The sequence below is a fragment of the Toxotes jaculatrix genome, chromosome 11 (genome assembly GCF_017976425.1).
Source record: "Toxotes jaculatrix isolate fToxJac2 chromosome 11, fToxJac2.pri, whole genome shotgun sequence".
NCBI lineage: Eukaryota > Metazoa > Chordata > Actinopteri > Toxotidae > Toxotes > Toxotes jaculatrix.
Window position 1 is genome coordinate 8452060 of NC_054404.1, and position 23043 is coordinate 8475102.

Genomic DNA, 23043 nt, shown 5'->3' on the forward strand with positions numbered 1-23043 from the left:
TTACTATACTATGACGTTTTTTATGACTTTTGGAGGTCGAAAAAAATTTTTGACTTTTTTTGTCCAATTTTGACGCCTTACTATACTATGACGTTTTTTATGACATTTTGAGGTCGAAAAAAATTTTGACTTTTTTTGCCCGAAAAAAAACGCCTTACTATACTATGACGTTTTTTATGACATTTTGAGGTCAAAAAAAATTTTGACTTTTTTTGTCCAATTTTGACGCCTTACTATACTATGACGTTTTTTATGACATTTTGAGGTCGAAAAAAATTTTGACTTTTTTTGGCCGAAAAAAAAACGCCTTACTATACTATGACGTTTTTTATGACTTTTGGAGGTCGAAAAAAATTTTGACTTTTTTTGCCCGAAAAAAACGCCTTACTATACTATGACGTTTTTTATGACTTTTGGAGTTCCAAAAAAATTTTGACTTTTTTTGTCTGAAAAAAACACCTTACTATACTATGACGTTTTTTATGACTTTTGGAGGTCGAAAAAAATTTTGACTTTTTTTGCCCGAAAAAAACGCCTTACTATACTATGACGTTTTTTATGACTTTTGGAGTTCCAAAAATTTTTTGACGTTTTTTGTCCAATTTTGACGCCTTACTATACTATGACGTTTTTTATGACTTTTGGAGGTCGAAAAAAATTTTGACTTTTTATGCCCGAAAAAAACGCCTTACTATACTATGACGTTTTTAATGACTTTTGGAGGTCGAAAAAAATGTTGACTTTTTTTGCCCGAAAAAAACGCCTTACTATACTATGACGTTTTTTATGAATTTTGAGGTCGAAAAAAATTTTGACTTTTTTTTATCGGATTTTGATGCCTTACTATACTATGACGTTTTTTATGACATTTTGAGGTCGAAAAAATTTTTGACTTTTTTTGCCCGAAAAAAACGCCTTACTATACTATGACGTTTTTTATGACTTTTTGAGGTCGAAAAAAATTTTGACTTTTTTTGCCCGAAAAAAACGCCTTACTATACTATGGCGTTTTTTATGACTTTTGGAGGTCGAAAAAAATTTTGACTTTTTTTGCCCGAAAAAAACGGCTTACTATACTATGACGTTTTTTATGACATTTTGAGGTCGAAAAATTTTTTGACTTTTTTTGCCCGAAAAAAACGCCTTACTATACTATGACGTTTTTTATGACATTTTGAGGTCAAAAAAATTTTTGACTTTTTTTGTCCAATTTTGACGCCTTACTATACTATGACGTTTTTTTATGACATTTTGAGGTCAAAAAAAATTTTGACTTTTTTTGCCCGAAAAAAAACGCCTTACTATACTATGACGTTTTTTATGACTTTTGGAGGTCGAAAAAAATTTTGACTTTTTTTGTCCGAAAAAAACGCCTTACTATACTATGACGTTTTTTATGACTTTTTGAGGTCGAAAAAAATTTTGACTTTTTTTGCCCGAAAAAAACGCCTTACTATACTATGGCGTTTTTTATGACTTTTGGAGTTCCAAAAAATTTTTGACTTTTTTTGTCCGATTTTGACGCCTTACTATACTATGACGTTTTTTATGACATTTTGAGGTCGAAAAAAATTTTGACTTTTTTTTATCGGATTTTGAAGCCTTACTATACTATGACGTTTTTTATGACTTTTGGAGGTCGAAAAAATTTTTGACTTTTTTTGCCCGAAAAAAACGCCTTACTATACTATGACATTTTTTATGACATTTTGAGGTTGAAAAAAATTTTGACTTTTTTTGCCCGAAAAAAACGCCTTACTATACTATGACGTTTTTTATGACTTTTTGAGGTCGAAAAAAATTTTGACTTTTTTTGCCCGAAAAAAACGCCTTACTATACTATGACGTTTTTTATGACTTTTGGAGGTCGAAAAAAATTTTGACTTTTTTTGTCCGATTTTGACGCCTTACTATACTATGACGTTTTTTATGACATTTTGAGGTCGAAAAATTTTTTGACTTTTTTTGGCCGAAAAAAACGCCTTACTATACTATGACGTTTTTTATGACATTTTGAGGTCGAAAAAATTTTTGACTTTTTTTTTTATCGGATTTTGATGCCTTACTATACTATGACGTTTTTTATGACTTTTGGAGGTCGAAAAAAATTTTGACTTTTTTTGTCCAATTTTGACGCCTTACTATACTATGACGTTTTTTATGACATTTTGAGGTCGAAAAAAATTTTGACTTTTTTTGCTCGAAAAAAACGCCTTACTATACTATGACGTTTTTTATGACTTTTGGAGGTCGAAAAAAATTTTGACTTTTTTTGTCCGATTTTGACGCCTTACTATACTATGACGTTTTTTATGACATTTTGAGGTCGAAAAAAATTTTGACTTTTTTTGCCCGAAAAAAACTCCTTACTATACTATGACGTTTTTTATGACTTTTGGAGGTCGAAAAAAATTTTGACTTTTTTTGCCCGAAAAAAACGCCTTACTATACTATGACGTTTTTTATGACTTTTTGAGGTCGAAAAAAATTTTGACTTTTTTTGCCTGAAAAAAACGCCTTACTATACTATGGCGTTTTTTATGACTTTTGGAGTTCCAAAAAATTTTTGACTTTTTTTGTCCAATTTTGACGCCTTACTATACTTTGACGTTTTTTATGACATTTTGAGGTCGAAAAAAATCTTGACTTTTTTTGCCCGAAAAAAAACGCCTTACTATACTATGACGTTTTTTATGACTTTTGGAGTTCCAAAAAATTTTTGACTTTTTTTGTCCGATTTTGACGCCTTACTATACTATGACGTTTTTTATGACATTTTGAGGTCGAAAAAAATTTTGACTTTTTTTTATCGGATTTTGATGCCTTACTATACTATGACGTTTTTTATGACTTTTGGAGGTCGAAAAAAATTTTGACTTTTTTTGTCCAATTTTGACGCCTTACTATACTATGACGTTTTTTATGACTTTTTGAGGTCGAAAAAAATTTTGACTTTTTTTGCCCGAAAAAAACGCCTTACTATACTATGACGTTTTTTATGACTTTTGGAGGTCGAAAAAATTTTTGACTTTTTTTGTCCGATTTTGACGCCTTACTATACTATGACGTTTTTTATGACATTTTGAGGTCGAAAAATTTTTTGACTTTTTTTGCCCGAAAAAAACGCCTTACTATACTATGACGTTTTTTATGACTTTTGGAGGTCGAAAAAAATTTTGACTTTTTTTGTCCGATTTTGACGCCTTACTATACTATGACGTTTTTTATGACATTTTGAGGTCGAAAAAAATTTTGACTTTTTTTGCCCGAAAAAAAACGCCTTACTATACTATGACGTTTTTTATGACTTTTGGAGGTCGAAAAAAATTTTGACTTTTTTTGGCCGAAAAAAACGCCTTACTATACTATGACGTTTTTTATGACTTTTGGAGGTCGAAAAAAATTTTGACTTTTTTTGTCCGATTTTGACGCCTTACTATACTATGACGTTTTTTATGACTTTTGGAGGTCGAAAAAAATTTTGACTTTTTTTGCCCGAAAAAAAACGCCTTACTATACTATGACGTTTTTTATGACTTTTGGAGTTCCAAAAACATTTTGACTTTTTTTGTCCGATTTTGACGCCTTACTATAGTATGACGTTTTTTATGACATTTTGAGGTCGAAAAAATTTTTGACTTTTTTTTATCGGATTTTGATGCCTTACTATACTATGACGTTTTTTATGACTTTTGGAGGTCGAAAAAAATTTTGACTTTTTTTGCCCGAAAAAAAATGCCTTACTATACTATGACGTTTTTTATGACTTTTTGAGGTCGAAAAAAATTTTGACTTTTTTTGCCCGAAAAAAACGCCTTACTATACTATGACGTTTTTTATGACTTTTGGAGTTCCAAAAAAATTTTGACTTTTTTTGTCCGATTTTGACGCCTTACTATAGTATGACGTTTTTTATGACATTTTGAGGTCGAAAAAATTTTTGACTTTTTTTTATCGGATTTTGATGCCTTACTATACTATGACGTTTTTTATGACTTTTGGAGGTCGAAAAAAATTTTGACTTTTTTTGTCCAATTTTGACGCCTTACTATACTATGACGTTTTTTATGACATTTTGAGGTCGAAAAAAACTTTGACTTTTTTTGCTCGAAAAAAACGCCTTACTATACTATGACGTTTTTTATGACTTTTGGAAGTCAAAAAAAATTTTGACTTTTTTTGTCCGATTTTGACGCCTTACTATACTATGACGTTTTTTATGACATTTTGAGGTCGAAAAAATTTTTGACTTTTTTTGCCCAAAAAAAACGCCTTACTATACTATGACGTTTTTTATGACTTTTGGAGTTCCAAAAAAATTTTGACTTTTTTTGTCCGATTTTGACGCCTTACTATAGTATGACGTTTTTTATGACATTTTGAGGTCGAAAAAAATTTTGACTTTTTTTTATCGGATTTTGATGCCTTACTATACTATGACGTTTTTTATGACTTTTGGAGGTCGAAAAAAATTTTGACTTTTTTTGTCCAATTTTGACGCCTTACTATACTATGACGTTTTTTATGACATTTTGAGGTCGAAAAAAATTTTGACTTTTTTTGCCCGAAAAAAACGCCTTACTATACTATGACGTTTTTTATGACTTTTGGAGGTCGAAAAAATTTTTGACTTTTTTTGGCCGAAAAAAACGCCTTACTATACTATGACGTTTTTTATGACTTTTGGAGGTCGAAAAAAATTTTGACTTTTTTTGCCCAAAAAAAAACGCCTTACTATACTTTGACGTTTTTTATGACTTTTAGAGGTCGAAAAAAAATTTGACTTTTTTTGTCCGAAAAAAACGCCTTACTATACTATGACGTTTTTTATGACTTTTTGAGGTCGAAAAAAATTTTGACTTTTTTTGGCCGAAAAAAAACGCCTTACTATACTATGACGTTTTTTATGACTTTTGGAGTTCCAAAAAAATTTTGACTTTTTTTGTCCGATTTTGACGCCTTACTATACTATGACGTTTTTTATGACTTTTTGAGGTCGAAAAAAATTTTGACTTTTTTTGCCCGAAAAAAACGCCTTACTATACTATGACGTTTTTTATGACATTTTGAGGTCGAAAAAAATTTTGACTTTTTTTGCCCAAAAAAAAACGCCTTACTATACTATGACGTTTTTTATGACTTTTAGAGGTCGAAAAAAAATTTGACTTTTTTTGGCCGAAAAAAACGCCTTACTATACTATGACGTTTTTTATGACTTTTTGAGGTCGAAAAAAATTTTGACTTTTTTTGGCCGAAAAAAAACGCCTTACTATACTATGACGTTTTTTATGACTTTTGGAGGTCGAAAAAAATTTTGACTTTTTTTGTCCGATTTTGACGCCTTACTATACTATGACGTTTTTTATGACTTTTGGAGGTCGAAAAAAATTTTGACTTTTTTTGTCCGATTTTGACGCCTTACTATACTATGGCGTTTTTTATGACTTTTGGAGGTCGAAAAAAATTTTGACTTTTTTTGCCCGAAAAAAACGCCTTACTATACTATGACGTTTTTTATGACATTTTGAGGTCAAAAAAATTTTTGACTTTTTTTGTCCAATTTTGACGCCTTACTATACTATGACGTTTTTTATGACATTTTGAGGTCGAAAAAAATTTTGACTTTTTTTGCCCGAAAAAAAACGCCTTACTATACTATGACGTTTTTTATGACATTTTGAGGTTGAAAAAAATGTTGACTTTTTTTGCCCGAAAAAAACGCCTTACTATACTATGACGTTTTTTATGACTTTTGGAGGTCGAAAAAAATTTTTGACTTTTTTTGTCCAATTTTGACGCCTTACTATACTATGACGTTTTTTATGACATTTTGAGGTCGAAAAAAATTTTGACTTTTTTTGCCCGAAAAAAAACGCCTTACTATACTATGACGTTTTTTATGACATTTTGAGGTCAAAAAAAATTTTGACTTTTTTTGTCCAATTTTGACGCCTTACTATACTATGACGTTTTTTATGACATTTTGAGGTCGAAAAAAATTTTGACTTTTTTTGGCCGAAAAAAAAACGCCTTACTATACTATGACGTTTTTTATGACTTTTGGAGGTCGAAAAAAATTTTGACTTTTTTTGTCCGAAAAAAACGCCTTACTATACTATGACGTTTTTAATGACTTTTGGAGGTCGAAAAAAATTTTGACTTTTTTGCCCGAAAAAAACGCCTTACTATACTATGACGTTTTTAATGACTTTTGGAGGTCGAAAAAAATTTTGACTTTTTTTGCCCGAAAAAAACGCCTTACTATACTATGACGTTTTTTATGAATTTTGAGGTCGAAAAAAATTTTGACTTTTTTTTATCGGATTTTGATGCCTTACTATACTATGACGTTTTTTATGACATTTTGAGGTCGAAAAAATTTTTGACTTTTTTTGCCCGAAAAAAACGCCTTACTATACTATGACGTTTTTTATGACTTTTTGAGGTCGAAAAAAATTTTGACTTTTTTTGCCCGAAAAAAACGCCTTACTATACTATGGCGTTTTTTATGACTTTTGGAGGTCGAAAAAAATTTTGACTTTTTTTGCCCGAAAAAAACGCCTTACTATACTATGACGTTTTTTATGACTTTTGGAGGTCGAAAAAAATTTTGACTTTTTTTGTCCGATTTTGACGCCTTACTATACTATGACGTTTTTTATGACATTTTGGAGTTCCAAAAACATTTTGACTTTTTTTGTCCGATTTTGACGCCTTACTATAGTATGACGTTTTTTATGACATTTTGAGGTCGAAAAAATTTTTGACTTTTTTTTATCGGATTTTGATGCCTTACTATACTATGACGTTTTTTATGACTTTTGGAGGTCGAAAAAAATTTTGACTTTTTTTGTCCAATTTTGACGCCTTACTATACTATGACGTTTTTTATGACATTTTGAGGTCGAAAAAAATTTTGACTTTTTTTGCCCGAAAAAAACGCCTTACTATACTATGACGTTTTTTTATGACTTTTGGAGGTCGAAAAAAATTTTGACTTTTTTTGCCCGAAAAAAACGCCTTACTATACTATGACGTTTTTTATGACTTTTGGAGGTCGAAAAAAATTTTGACTTTTTTTGCCCAAAAAAAAAACGCCTTACTATACTATGACGTTTTTTATGACTTTTGGAGGTCGAAAAAAAATTTGACTTTTTTTGTCCGAAAAAAACGCCTTACTATACTATGACGTTTTTTATGACTTTTTGAGGTCGAAAAAAATTTTGACTTTTTTTGGCCGAAAAAAACGCCTTTCTATACTATGACGTTTTTTATGACTTTTGGAGGTCGAAAAAAATTTTGACTTTTTTTGTCCGATTTTGACGCGTTACTATACTATGACGTTTTTAATGACTTTTGGAGGTCGAAAAAAATTTTGACTTTTTTTGCCCGAAAAAAACGCCTTACTATACTATGACGTTTTTTATGACTTTTTGAGGTCGAAAAAAATTTTGACTTTTTTTGCCTGAAAAAAACGCCTTACTATACTATGGCGTTTTTTATGACTTTTGGAGTTCCAAAAAATTTTTGACTTTTTTTGTCCAATTTTGACGCCTTACTATACTTTGACGTTTTTTATGACATTTTGAGGTCGAAAAAAATTTTGACTTTTTTTGCCCGAAAAAAACGCCTTACTATACTATGACGTTTTTTATGACTTTTGGAGGTCGAAAAAAATTTTGACTTTTTTTGGCCGAAAAAAACGCCTTACTATACTATGACGTTTTTTATGACTTTTGGAGTTCCAAAAATTTTTGGACTTTTTTTGTCCAATTTTGACGCCTTTCTATACTATGACGTTTTTTATGACTTTTGGAGGTCGAAAAAAATTTTGACTTTTTTTGCCCGAAAAAAAACGCCTTACTATACTATGACGTTTTTAATGACTTTTGGAGGTCGAAAAAAATTTTGACTTTTTTTGCCCGAAAAAAACGCCTTACTATACTATGACGTTTTTTATGACTTTTTGAGGTCGAAAAAAATTTTGACTTTTTTTGCCTGAAAAAAACGCCTTACTATACTATGGCGTTTTTTATGACTTTTGGAGTTCCAAAAAATTTTTGACTTTTTTTGTCCAATTTTGACGCCTTACTATACTTTGACGTTTTTTATGACATTTTGAGGTCGAAAAAAATCTTGACTTTTTTTGCCCGAAAAAAAACGCCTTACTATACTATGACGTTTTTTATGACTTTTGGAGTTCCAAAAATTTTTTGACTTTTTTTGTCCGATTTTGACGCCTTACTATACTATGACGTTTTTTATGACATTTTGAGGTCGAAAAAAATTTTGACTTTTTTTTATCGGATTTTGATGCCTTACTATACTATGACGTTTTTTATGACTTTTGGAGGTCGAAAAAAATTTTGACTTTTTTTGCCCGAAAAAAACGCCTTACTATACTATGACGTTTTTTATGACTTTTGGAGGTCGAAAAAAATTTTGACTTGTTTTGCCCGAAAAAAACGCCTTACTATACTATGACGTTTTTTATGACATTTTGAGGTCGAAAAAATTTTTGACTTTTTTTTATCGGATTTTGATGCCTTACTATACTATGACGTTTTTTATGACTTTTGGAGGTCGAAAAAAATTTTGACTTTTTTTGTCCAATTTTGACGCCTTACTATACTATGACGTTTTTTATGACATTTTGAGGTCGAAAAAAATTTTGACTTTTTTTGCTCGAAAAAAACGCCTTACTATACTATGACGTTTTTTATGACTTTTGGAGGTCGAAAAAAATTTTGACTTTTTTTGCCCGAAAAAAAACGCCTTACTATACTATGACGTTTTTAATGACTTTTGGAGGTCGAAAAAAATTTTGACTTTTTTTGCCCGAAAAAAACGCCTTACTATACTATGACGTTTTTTATGACTTTTGGAGGTCGAAAAAAATTTTGACTTTTTTTGTCCGATTTTGACGCCTTACTATACTATGACGTTTTTTATGACATTTTGAGGTCGAAAAAATTTTTGACTTTTTTTGCCCGAAAAAAACGCGTTACTATACTATGACGTTTTTTATGACTTTTGGAGGTCGAAAAAAATTTTGACTTTTTTTGCCCGAAAAAAAATGCCTTACTATACTATGACGTTTTTTATGACTTTTGGAGGTCGAAAAAATTTTTTACTTTTTTTGTCCGATTTTGACGCCTTACTATACTATGACGTTTTTTATGACATTTTGAGGTCGAAAAAATTTTTGACTTTTTATGCCCGAAAAAAACGCCTTACTATACTATGACGTTTTTAATGACTTTTGGAGGTCGAAAAAAATTTTGACTTTTTTTGCCCGAAAAAAACGCCTTACTATACTATGACGTTTTTTATGACTTTTGGAAGTCAAAAAAAATGTTGACTTTTTTTGGCCGAAAAAAACGCCTTACTATACTATGACGTTTTTTATGACTTTTGGAGGTCGAAAAAAATTTTGACTTTTTTTGCCCGAAAAAAAATGCCTTACTATACTATGACGTTTTTTATGACTTTTGGAGTTCCAAAAAAATTTTGACTTTTTTTGTCCGATTTTGACGCCTTACTATACTATGACGTTTTTTATGACTTTTTGAGGTCGAAAAAAATTTTGACTTTTTTTGCCCGAAAAAAACGCCTTACTATACTATGACGTTTTTTATGACATTTTGAGGTCGAAAAAAATTTTGACTTTTTTTGCCCAAAAAAAAACGCCTTACTATACTATGACGTTTTTTATGACTTTTAGAGGTCGAAAAAAAATGTGACTTTTTTTGGCCGAAAAAAACGCCTTACTATACTATGACGTTTTTTATGACTTTTTGAGGTCGAAAAAAATTTTGACTTTTTTTGCCCGAAAAAAACGCCTTACTATACTATGACGTTTTTTATGACTTTTGGAGGTCGAAAAAAATTTTGACTTTTTTTGTCCGATTTTGACGCCTTACTATACTATGACGTTTTTTATGACTTTTGGAGGTCGAAAAAAATTTTGACTTTTTTTGCCCGAAAAAAACGCCTTACTATACTATGACGTTTTTTATGACTTTTGGAGGTCGAAAAAAATTTTGACTTTTTTTGCCCGAAAAAAAATGCCTTACTATACTATGACGTTTTTTATGACTTTTTGAGGTCGAAAAAAATTTTGACTTTTTTTGCCCGAAAAAAACGCCTTACTATACTATGACGTTTTTTATGACTTTTGGAGTTCCAAAAAAATTTTGACTTTTTTTGTCTGATTTTGACGCCTTACTATAGTATGACGTTTTTTATGACATTTTGAGGTCGAAAAAATTTTTGACTTTTTTTTATCGGATTTTGATGCCTTACTATACTATGACGTTTTTTATGACTTTTGGAGGTCGAAAAAAATTTTGACTTTTTTTGTCCGATTTTGACGCCTTACTATACTATGACGTTTTTTATGACATTTTGAGGTCGAAAAAAACTTTGACTTTTTTTGCTCGAAAAAAACGCCTTACTATACTATGACGTTTTTTATGACTTTTGGAAGTCAAAAAAAATTTTGACTTTTTTTGTCCGATTTTGACGCCTTACTATACTATGACGTTTTTTATGACATTTTGAGGTCGAAAAAATTTTTGACTTTTTTTGCCCAAAAAAAACGCCTTACTATACTATGACGTTTTTTATGACTTTTGGAGTTCCAAAAAAATTTTGACTTTTTTTGTCCGATTTTGACGCCTTACTATAGTATGACGTTTTTTATGACATTTTGAGGTCGAAAAAAATTTTGACTTTTTTTTATCGGATTTTGATGCCTTACTATACTATGACGTTTTTTATGACTTTTGGAGGTCGAAAAAAATTTTGACTTTTTTTGTCCAATTTTGACGCCTTACTATACTATGACGTTTTTTATGACATTTTGAGGTCGAAAAAAATTTTGACTTTTTTTGCCCGAAAAAAACGCCTTACTATACTATGACGTTTTTTATGACTTTTGGAGGTCGAAAAAAATTTTGACTTTTTTTGCCCGAAAAAAACGCCTTACTATACTATGACGTTTTTTATGACTTTTGGAGGTCGAAAAAAATTTTGACTTTTTTTGCCCAAAAAAAAACGCCTTACTATACTATGACGTTTTTTATGACTTTTAGAGGTCGAAAAAAAATTTGACTTTTTTTGTCCGAAAAAAACGCCTTGCTATACTATGACGTTTTTTATGACTTTTTGAGGTCGAAAAAAATTTTGACTTTTTTTGGCCGAAAAAAACGCCTTACTATACTATGACGTTTTTTATGACTTTTGGAGTTCCAAAAAAATTTTGACTTTTTTTGTCCGATTTTGACGCCTTACTATACTATGACGTTTTTTATGACTTTTTGAGGTCGAAAAAAATTTTGACTTTTTTTGCCCGAAAAAAACGCCTTACTATACTATGACGTTTTTTATGACATTTTGAGGTCGAAAAAAATTTTGACTTTTTTTGCCCAAAAAAAAACGCCTTACTATACTATGACGTTTTTTATGACTTTTAGAGGTCGAAAAAAAATTTGACTTTTTTTGGCCGAAAAAAACGCCTTACTATACTATGACGTTTTTTATGACTTTTTGAGGTCGAAAAAAATTTTGACTTTTTTTGGCCGAAAAAAAAACGCCTTACTATACTATGACGTTTTTTATGACTTTTGGAGGTCGAAAAAAATTTTGACTTTTTTTGTCCGATTTTGACGCCTTACTATACTATGACGTTTTTTATGACTTTTGGAGGTCGAAAAAAATTTTGACTTTTTTTGTCCGATTTTGACGCCTTACTATACTATGACGTTTTTTATGACTTTTGGAGGTCGAAAAAAATTTTGACTTTTTTTGCCCGAAAAAAAATGCCTTACTATACTATGACGTTTTTTATGACTTTTTGAGGTCGAAAAAGATTTTGACTTTTTTTGCCCGAAAAAAACGCCTTACTATACTATGACGTTTTTTATGACTTTTGGAGGTCGAAAAAAAATTAGACTTTTTTTGTCCGATTTTGATGCCTTACTATACTAAGACGTTTTTTAAGTCATTTTGAGGTCAAAAATTTTTTTCACTGTTTTTGGCCGATTTTGACGCCTTACTATACAATGACGTTTTCTATTACATTTTGAGGTCAAAATTTTTTTCACTGTTTTTGGCCGATTTTGACGCCTTACTATATTATGATGTTTTTTATGACATTTTGAGGTCAAAAAATTTTTTGACTTTTTTTGGCCGAAAAAAACGCCATACTATACTATGACGTTTTTTATGACATTTTGAGGTCAAAATTTTTTTTCACTTTTTTTGCCTGAAAAAAACGCCTTACTATACTATGACGTTTTTTATGACAATTTGAGGTCGAAAAAAATTTTGACTTTTTTTGGCCGATTTTGAGGCCTTACTATATTATGATGTTTTTTATGACATTTTGAGGTCAAAAAAATTTTTGACTTTTTTTGCCCAAAAAAAACGCCATACTATACTATGACGTTTTTTATGACATTTTGAGGTAAAAAAAATTTTTCACTTTTTTTGGCCGATTTTGATGCCTTACTTTACTATGACGTTTTTTTAATGACATTTTGAGGTCAAAAAATTTTTGACTTTTTTTGTCCGAAAAAAACGCCATACTATACTATGACGTTTTTTATGACATTTTGAGGTCAAAAAATTTTTTGACTTTTTTTGGCCAATTTTGACGCCTTACTATACTATGACGTTTTTTATGACATTTTGAGGTAAAAAAAAAATTGACTTTTTTTGCCTGAAAAAAACGCCATACTATACTATGACGTCTTTTATGACATTTTGAGGTCAAATTTTTTTTTCACTTTTTTTGGCCGATTTTGACTCCTTACTATACTATGACGTTTTTTATGACATTTTGAGGTAAAAAAATTTTTTGACTTTTTTTGGCCGATTTTGAGGCCTTACTATATTATGACGTTTTTTATGACATTTTGAGATCAAAAAAAATTTTGACTTTTTTTGCCCAAAAAAAACGCCATACTATACTATGACGTTTTTTATGACATTTTGAGGTCAAAATTTTTTTTCACTTTTTTTGGCCGATTTTGATGCCTTACTTTACTATGACGTTTTTTTATGACATTTTGAGGTCCAAAAATTTTTGACTTTTTTTGGCCAATTTTGACGCCATACTATACTATGACGTTTTTTATGACATTTTGAGGTCAAAAAATTTTTTGACTTTTTTTGGCCAATTTTGACGCCTTACTATACTATGACGTTTTTTATGACATTTTGAGGTCAAAAAAAATTTTGACTTTTTTTGCCCCAAAAAAAACGCCATACTATACTATGACGTTTTTTATGACATTTTGAGGTAAAAAAAAAAATTGACTTTTTTTGCCCAAAAAAAACGCCATACTATACTATGACGTCTTTTATGACATTTTAAGGTCAAAATTTTTTTTCACTTTTTTTGGCCGATTTTGATGCCTTACTATACTATGACGTTTTTTATGACATTTTGAGGTCAAAATTTTTTTTCACTTTTTTTGGCCGATTTTGACGCCTTACTTTACTATGATGTTTTTTATGACATTTTGAGGTCAAAAAAAATTTTGACTTTTTTTACCCGAAAAAAACGCCATACTATATTATGACGTTTTTTATGACATTTTGAGGTCAAAATTTTTTTTCACTTTTTTTGGCCGATTTTGACGCCTTACTATACTATGATGTTTTTTATGACATTTTGAGGTAAAAAAAATTTTTTGACTTTTTTTGGCCGAAAAAAAAACGCCATACTATACTATGACGTTTTTTATGACATTTTGAGGTAAAAAATTTTTTTGACTTTTTTTGGCCGAAAAAAACGCCATACTATACTATGACGTTTTTTATGACATTTTGAGGTCAAAAAAAATTTTGACTTTTTTTGCCCGAAAAAAACGCCATACTATACTATGACGTTTTTTATGACAATTTGAGGTCGAAAAAAATTTTGACTTTTTTTGGCCGATTTTGAGGCCTTACTATATTATGACGTTTTTAATGACATTTTGAGGTCAAAAAAAATTTTCACTTTTTTTGCCCGAAAAAAACGCCTTACTATACTATGACGTTTTTTTGACATTTTGAGGTAAAAAAAAAAATTGACTTTTTTTGGCCGAAAAAAACGCCATACTATACTATGACGTTTTTTATGACATTTTGAGGTCAAAAAATTTTTGACTTTTTTCGTCCGAAAAACACGCCATACTATACTATGACGTTTTTTATGACATTTTGAGGTCAAAAATTTTTTTGACTTTTTTTGGCCAATTTTGACGCCTTACTATACTATGACGTTTTTTATGACATTTTGAGGTCAAAAAAATTTTTTTTCACTTTTTTTGCCCGAAAAAAACGCCATACTATACTATGACATTTTTTATGACATTTTGAGGTCAAAAAATTTTTGACTTTTTTTGTCCGAAAAAAACGCCATACTATACTATGACGTTTTTTATGACAATTTGAGGTCGAAAAAAATTTTGACTTTTTTTGGCCGATTTTGAGGCTTTACTATATTATGACGTTTTTTATGACATTTTGAGGTCAAAAAAATTTTTGACTTTTTTTGCCCAAAAAAAAACGCCATACTATACTATGACGTTTTTTATGACATTTTGAGGTAAAAAAATTTTTTGACTTTTTTTGGCCGAAAAAAACGCCATACTATACTATGACGTTTTTTATGACATTTTGAGGTCAAATTTTTTTTTCACTTTTTTTGCCCGAAAAAAACGCCTTACTATACTATGACGTTTTTTATGACATTTTGAGGTCAAAAAAAATTTTGACTTTTTTTGCCCAAAAAAAACGCCATACTATACTATGACGTTTTTTATGACATTTTGAGGTAAAAAAAAAAATTGACTTTTTTTGGCCGAAAAAAACGCCATACTATACTATGACGTTTTTTATGACATTTTGAGGTCAAAAAATTTTTGACTTTTTTTGTCCGAAAAACACGCCATACTATACTATGACGTTTTTTATGACATTTTGAGGTCAAAAAATTTTTTGACTTTTTTTGGCCAATTTTGACGCCTTACTATACTATGACGTTTTTTATGACTTTTGGAGGTCGAAAAAATTTTTTTGACTTTTTTTGGCCAATTTTGACGCCTTACTATACTATGACGTTTTTTATGACATTTTGAGGTCAAAAAAAATTTTGACTTTTTTTGCCCGAAAAAAACGCCATACTATACTATGACGTTTTTTATGACATTTTGAGGTAAAAAATTTTTTTGACTTTTTTTGCCCGAAAAAAACGCCAAACTATACTATGACGTTTTTTATGACATTTTGAGGTCAAAATTTTTTTTCACTTTTTTTGTCCGATTTTGACGCCTTACTATACTATGACGTTTTTTATGACATTTTGAGGTCAAAATTTTTTTTCACTTTTTTTGGCCGATTTTGACGCCTTACTATACTATGACGTTTTTTATGACATTTTGAGGTCAAAAAAATTTTTTGACTTTTTTTGGCCGATTTTGACGCCTTACTATACTATGACGTTTTTTATGACATTTTGAGGTCAAAAAAATTTTTGACTTTTTTTGGCCGATTTTGATGCCTTACTATACTATGACGTTTTTTATGACATTCTGAGGTCAAAAAAAATGTTGACTTTTTTTGGCCGATTTTGACGCCTTACTATACTATGACGTTTTTTATGACATTTTGAGGTCAAAAAAATTTTTGACTTTTTTTGGCCGATTTTGATGCCTTACTATACTATGACGTTTTTTATGACATTCTGAGGTCAAAAAAAATGTTGACTTTTTTTGGCCGATTTTGACGCCTTACTATACTATGACGTTTTTTGGCATATATTGATGCCATACTAAAGTATGAATTTTTTTGGCCTATTTTGACGCTTTACTATACTACGAGATTTTTTGGCATATTTTGAGGCCATACTATTTAATTTACTGTCAACAATAATGTAAAAATATGTACAAAATGAATTACTATTGTATTTTTTATTTGTATATTTATTATATAAATATGCCTTCATTTACTCCACATAAAAAATAAATTATAACAAATTCAAATTATTTACGATTCAACTTTTAACAATATTTAACTTTCAGCTTCTTTCTTTTAAACAAATTTTAAACAAACAATTCTCAGGTGCCTATGCAGGTTGTTTGTGGAGTCAGCTCTATATGAAATTATTTTCTTGCAGACTCTACATTCTTCTTTTGTATTATCAATATAATTGAAATGGTTCCAGATTTTCCTTCTTTTCCTGGTGTCACTCATTTTCTTAACTATACCTTTCTAATGCGTCGATGTTGTCTTTTCTTGTAGCCCCTGGCTCTCTATCTCTCTGCCCCTCCTGCTCTCCTGTTCATGTGCTACTGCTGCTGCGAGTGTAACTCTTGCCCCCTCCCCTCTACTCAGCGCAAACACATATTGATCAATCACGTGCGGCTTGAAGAAAAAAGAGAAAATGGGAAAAAAAAACAGCTCCCAATCAGGAGCCGGCTCCCGTCGTTCACTTCAAAGAGCCGGCTCTAAGAGCCGTTTCACTCTTGACCGACACATCTCTAACACACACACACAAACCATACCTGGAAGCTTCGTGTAATGATGCCATGGTGATGATCTGCGGCTGGAGACTCTTCACCTCCTCCAGTGGGGACACGAGAGGTGTTTCAGACATTTCTAGTGAAGGTAGATGCAGTGAGTCGTCAGAGAACACACACCTGGGAGGTTTCGGTGGCTGCTGCCTGGGGCTTCGCTGTTTGGGACGCTCTTCATCCGAGCCCTCTTCTTCCTCCTATGTACATACACACATGCACACAGAGAGATTACTTTTCTGTCAAAATAAAGGCTTAACTAAAAAGATGAAGTGAACCATAAGTGATCAAAGGGTAGTATAGTTTGTCTTAAGCAGCTCTATTTAACTTTTTGTGAGCTAGTCAGCTAGTCATGGTATGGGATGATTTGTGTGTGTATACACATACATACATACAGACAGACAGACAGACATACATACATACATACATACGTACAAATATGAAAAAATTGACCTGGAAATAGATTTACAGAGTGACAATATGTTTTTATAAGGTAGCAGTGGTAGTACAGTGTGAACTGTTGTAAACACAAGTTGTTATTGTGCAAGTAGGTTAACAAGAAATAGTGCAATGGTTATGTTTTGCAAACTCAAACTGTACACAGGTCTCAGCAGGATGGTGATATGGTCCAAGAGACCCAGGTGGGGGAGAGGGAGGCCTTGTATGCTCCTTTGCAGTTTGTGTAAAGTCCAGTGTGGTGTTTTCACTGGTAGGGAAGTCCACATGCTGATGTAACTCAGGCAGACAGAATCTTTGAATCTTTTGAATTTTATTTTACTGAATGAACTCAACTCAACTTGATGCAGGTTTTACATTTGGCCACTAGATGACAGTAGTGTGACACTCTTCTACATAGGCTTCAAAAGCCGTGCGGGATTATCCTCATGAGTGAAATACAGAGGGTTTGTGTAGTTCTGGAGATCTCCTCCGTCTCTACAGGACAAACCTGTCGCATCCAATATTCAGTATTCAGTAGCATGCAGTTACTCACAATGGTTGTTATGACTGTTGAAGTAGAAGAAAAAAGCAGCAGCTGCTTGAGAAGACGGTACCGATCGTAGAAAGGTTTCATCAGAGTCCGCTCCTGCCTGGTACTCTGAGGATATACAGGCAGAAAAAAGGCACAAAGAGAATCCACTTTGTTATTGGTGATAGAAAAATAAACGAATGATGGTAGGCCAGAGAGCTGGCAGTACAGAATAAAAGCACTGAAGAGGAGCCATCATGTAAAGAAATAAGAGATAAACTTAATATAGTCATTAGGGGTGGTTTAGCGGTCCAATTTCCTGATTCGATTCGATTATTGAGGTTTCGATTCGATTACCAATCAATTATTGAGTTTCCATTTGACAATAGTAACCCAAAATACGCCATAAACGTATTGCACCATTAAAAAAAAGTCAGCTGCTGAGTTACTCAACTTCTTTTATTCAGAGACATCTCAAATGACCTTCAGTATTGAGTAGTATAGCTGTAACTTCCAAATGATCATTATTATTATTTTTTCATTATTACTATTATTTTATTTATTTTTTATTTTTTTAAAAAATCACCTCGTGGAAAGTACGTTGGTTTGGTGGCATGACAGGCTTCAGGCGGTTGTCTTTAGCTCACGCAGCCTCCTCTGGATGGAAGCGCGACATGTGAGCCCTCATCCATCCGTTATCTATACCGCTTGATACGTCCCTGCGAATGGGAGCTGGAGCCTATTCCAGCTGACTACGGGCGAGAGGCGGGGTACACCGTGAACTGGTCGCCAGTCAATCGCAAGGCCGACACGCAAAGACAGATAACTACACACGCACACACTCACCTGGGGACAATGTAAGGTAGCCAGTTAATCTAATGTGCATGTTTTTGGGATTGTGGGAGAAAGCCAGAGTACCCGGAGAAAACCCACGCAGGCACAGGGAGAACATGTAAACTTTGTGCAGAAGAGCTCAGACCGGGTTTCGAACCTGAAGCCCTCGTGTTGCACAGTACTTTAGCTTAGTGCGGCAAACTTTGCAGACAACGTACGTGTTTAGAACTCCTGCCGTGAAAACCAAAATTTTGGATTGGTTGGTTGTCCGTTAATGTTTTTTCTTCGTTCATTTCACGCGCCTCTCGTTAAATCCTGTATGACAGCCAGTAACTGGAGAGTCACTTCAGTGTATTACAAAAAAAAATAGATCTTTGGAAATTTAATAATCGACTTATAATCACCCTGATAGAGGATTAAGCGGTAGATAATGAATGAATGAATGACTTATAATCATCCACAATATAATCGCGATTAAGCAATAATCTATTTTTTTCACCACCCCAAATAGTCATCCAGGTTGGTCTCACCGGTCGTCCGTGCAGACTCTCAAAGTAGAGCAAACACTTCTGCATGCTGGTCTTCTCCATAGTCATCTGGTAATGAGACATCTCCTGCACATGAAGTCACAGGGAAAACTGTTAACAGACCATCACACTGGTCAACAAATTTCATATCTGATTGTAATCTTCTGTTTTGGTGTTTACTGTTGCAAGAGAATAATCGTATGTGATTTTCTGCACTTCATTTATCCAGAGTGAGAAACAGACAGATTCTCACTCCCAGCCCAGGGAATCTGACCACCGAACTTGCATGACAGCATTTGTGTGTGTGGTGGAAGCAATTCTGCAATATCAACCTTAATGCTCTCAGGCAGGCCCAGCTCTCGTCGTCTCTCCTTCAGTCTGTTGGTTATAATGTTGACTGTTTCCTCCACATTTGGCTTGGTGTTGCTGTTGTTGTTAAGTTGCTGAAGCTCAGTTCCTGTTAGTGTTCCCTCCCTTTTGTCTACGTTGTTCCTGCATGTTTCGGCTGGTGGGTTAAAAAGCCCCTGCCCTCTGAGCCCCCCTTCTTCTGACTGCCTCAGCTTTAGCTCTGAAGGGAGAATAACAGTTCACAAAAATATGGTGACATGAGAACGGGGACCCAGTAAACCTAAAATGTGGACTTTGTTTCTCTGGTAAACCACAAAATACATTCCCCATGTTCACAACTGCAAAAAGGCTTTCATCAAGTTATTGATATAAGTTTCCTGGACTATAAATTGTGTACATTTGGGTATTGTTGCAATCATTCAGTGGCTGCTACTTTATACTTCTACTCCACTACATTTCAGAGGAAAATATATTTTACAGCTATAGATCATTTTCAGATTAAGATTTTACATAAAAAACATATGATAAACTGATAAAATACAGTACATTGTCAGTGACCAAACCAGTAGTTTCCAACCATTTGGATTTTGACGCTACAAAAGAGCAGGGTCTTGTCGGGCCATCATATTTCAGATGTCAGAGTTCTTAGCTGTTCCACCAAAGACTGAATTTCCCTCTATACATCTGGTTTCATTTAAACCACCTCAGAGGTTTATTTTCACAAAAACAGCAAAGATTAGAGAATCTACCAAAAAAATTATTATGTTATATGTGTGTATATGAGCTTTGTTCTTCTTTCCTACAATATTAATCATCTCATGACCCCTATGATTTATCTTGTGACCCTTTGGAAGGGGCAAAGGGTCAATAGTTCAAACTAGCTCAACCAGCTACAACAGAGAAATGGTACTCACTAATTGTATTAGGTCTGCCACAGGGACAATTTTCCTGTGTAATGAGCACTTTCATTTTTGATACATTTAGATGACAATACCTCTGTACTTTCACTTAAGAAAAGATCTGAGTATTTCTTCTACCACTGCAATCATTAATTCATGTGTTTGACTGTGCGCTTATGGTGATGTAACTGACCTTTAAGCTGCTTGCGACTCTTGATGAGCTCCTTCATCAGTCTGGCTACCTCTGGATGGGCTGTCTTGTCATTATGGGCCGGCTGAAAAACAGTAACAACAATCGTGAAGAGAACTGGGGCTGTCTCTTGCATTAATAACCAGGAATGGGTCTTACTTTACTTACTTTGGCCCTTTGTTCCACGTCTTGTTGTTTTACAGGTTTACAAATATCCTGTGTGGCACTGCAGCACTATCGACCAGTTGACTGAGGATCCATTGTGTAACAATGGTGATTTTTCCAATGTACCAGCAGAGGGAGTAATTCACTATAGTATGATGTTTGTGGTTAGCATCAGTTTAGAACTGAAACATCCCTAACACACCCTGTCTGACATGCTACCAAAAAACAGAAGAAAAATGAAACCCTTCCATGACTCTGAGAGCGCTGGATATTTGCTTTGGAGAGAGGCAACACTCTAAGGAAATCCAGTCATGACTCAAGATAATCCAGCTGTCCAAGAAGCTCTGATTTCCTTCCTCACCTTATAATGCTTCTCCTGTTCAAACCGCTCCTCAAAATGCCTGATCCTCTTCCTTAGGGTGTGGATGTGTCTGTTGAGCATTGAGATGGACGCAGAGCCCTCATCTGGCTCTGTATGGACGCCACAACGAGCCCTGAAGACAGAAAAGTATACATTCACTCACATTCTTGACATTCTGCATATTTATGCCTTATTATGAAATAAGGGCTCGATATTTCTAACATGCATCTAATTATAACTGTTCATAAATATTTCTAAATAAAGCTAATGAGGAAACTGTTGTCTTACATGCGTATGTGCTGTGAACATGGTGGAGAAGGGGCTGTATCTGGGTCTAAGTTGTACCGCAGGCTGTGGCTGAGATTGGGGCAGCGTGGCGAGGGAACGGGGCAGTCGGTCGTCGTAAAACGAGAGAGTAGCGGGCTGGTGTTAAGGCCTGCTGGACTCGATGGCGTATCATCCCCTGAAATTTCCTTAGAAAGAGTGGCAGTGGAGAGGGAAGGACTGGACTCTGATGACTGAGGGGATGGGGTGTGTACTGTAAGAGAGAGAGAGAGAGAGAGAGAAAGGACAAAATATTAACTAAAATCTATATTCATTTTGACTTTTTTACTCTGCTGGAATAAATGGGACAAAATAAGAGAAGGGTGAGAGGGAGATAAGGGGTAGTGAGGAGAGGTAGAAAAGAAAACAAGGAGTACAGAAGGAGAATGAAAGAACGACAAATAACTTTCTTAATCAAGGTACACACACATGACATCTTTCCTGGGAAAACTTTACTTTGGTCTGTCTCTTAAAATACAGTAAAGTTTTTATTTTTAGCAGTAATGATCCCGATGGTTAGAAAATACTGGTTCCTTTCAGTGTTTACCCAGAACAAAGACATAAAAACCAAACAAACAAAAAAAATCTACAGTAGAGTCTTGAAATTAAAAATATGATATATTATTGAATATATGTACCAATTCTTCATGTCACAGACAGCTATACAGTGATACAACAGTGGCAGCATTGTACCTTGGTGCACTGCTACTCAACTTATCCAAAAAAAAAAGACACACCCAGCTTTTGGAAAAGATGAAGCTTGTAGCTTGCTGTCAAGACTTACTGACTACTGTTTAACATGCACCAAAGGAATTACAGCAGCTAGGAAGATGCTCTGATGAAGTAGACACTATAAATAAAAGTATAAATACAGTATGTATGGAGTATGGCTCTTGCACTGGCAGGTTAATGGGTTTGATTTCCACTGAGATCCCAGGCTTAAAGTACTCTACTGTGAGGCGCTTGAGCAATACAATTTCATAAATAAATTTGTGACAAAAGTACATCAATTAAATCATTGGTGATGTGTTGTTATAGTTTTTCTCTTTGCTCCACAGTGCAAGAGGAAAATGTTTAACACTGGAAGTTCAGAAACTTGAATATTATCATTTTTATATCATAATCTTATCATTTCATTGTATCAGGATGTCATTGTCTTACCCGTCTGTGATGAGTCCACTGTGTTATCCTGAACAGGTGGCGATGGTGGCGAGTGGAGGAGCAGCTTGTGGGTCAAATGCAGGCTCTGCTCTTCAGTAGAAAGAGGCTGTTGCTCGGCAGGTAGGTTGTCCCGAACTTGGGGGTCTACCAATGCCGGATGGGGTCCCAAGTCAGTCTCCAGGGCTTGTAGCTTGAGGGAGGGGCTCTGGAAACAGAAGCAGAACATGGCTTCAGGGATGCAGATGGGCAGGGACAGGAGAAGCCAGAAAGACGTGTCGTAGTTTGCGTGGAGGGAGTCTTCAGTGTGTCACAAGCTGCTCAGGAATCTTGAGAAATCCTGTAAAACCATTTTACTCTCTCTGATGAAAATAAATATTCTGCTGCTGAAGCTTGGTTAGGCAGAAGGTTGCAGGATGGGGTGAGATGAGTGGTTGCCTCGTCCTCCTGAGAAAGGTATGACTCAAAAGGCAGAACACAGCTCTATAAGCAGGCTGCTTTTGGGGGTGGCTGAAGTACGCGGAACAAACTTCTCAAAAAATAAAAGCAAATGTTTGATCTTGCAAAGCTCCCAGTCAGTTAGAAAAACAGATAAAAATGATCATTACAAAAACAGACTTCTGTTGTAGCTTGCCTCAGGTCTCTGTGCAACTAGAAGCTTGTCAGGCAGCCAGGCATTCAACCAGCTATCCTGCTGACTTT

At 33.3% G+C, this 23043-nt stretch overlaps 1 protein-coding gene across 5 annotated transcripts in view; it reads right to left on the minus strand.

Annotated features, from left to right (window-relative positions):
• The window catches only part of LOC121190014 (protein FAM13B-like), a 45980-nt gene that overhangs the window by 10766 nt on the left and 12171 nt on the right, over positions 1–23043 (minus strand). For 4 of the 5 annotated variants that reach the window (XM_041050552.1, XM_041050550.1, XM_041050551.1 and 1 more), the window contains 8 exons: positions 22345–22549; positions 21148–21397; positions 20860–20992; positions 20337–20418; positions 19229–19464; positions 18900–18983; positions 17560–17664; positions 16560–16768 (listed from right to left, as the gene is read on the minus strand). In XM_041050552.1, the coding sequence (XP_040906486.1) occupies positions 16560–16768; positions 17560–17664; positions 18900–18983; positions 19229–19464; positions 20337–20418; positions 20860–20992; positions 21148–21397; positions 22345–22549 (1304 nt within the window). The remainder of the gene's footprint in view (positions 1–16559; positions 16769–17559; positions 17665–18899; positions 18984–19228; positions 19465–20336; positions 20419–20859; positions 20993–21147; positions 21398–22344; positions 22550–23043) is intronic. The other variant, XM_041050553.1, reaches the window with a different exon arrangement.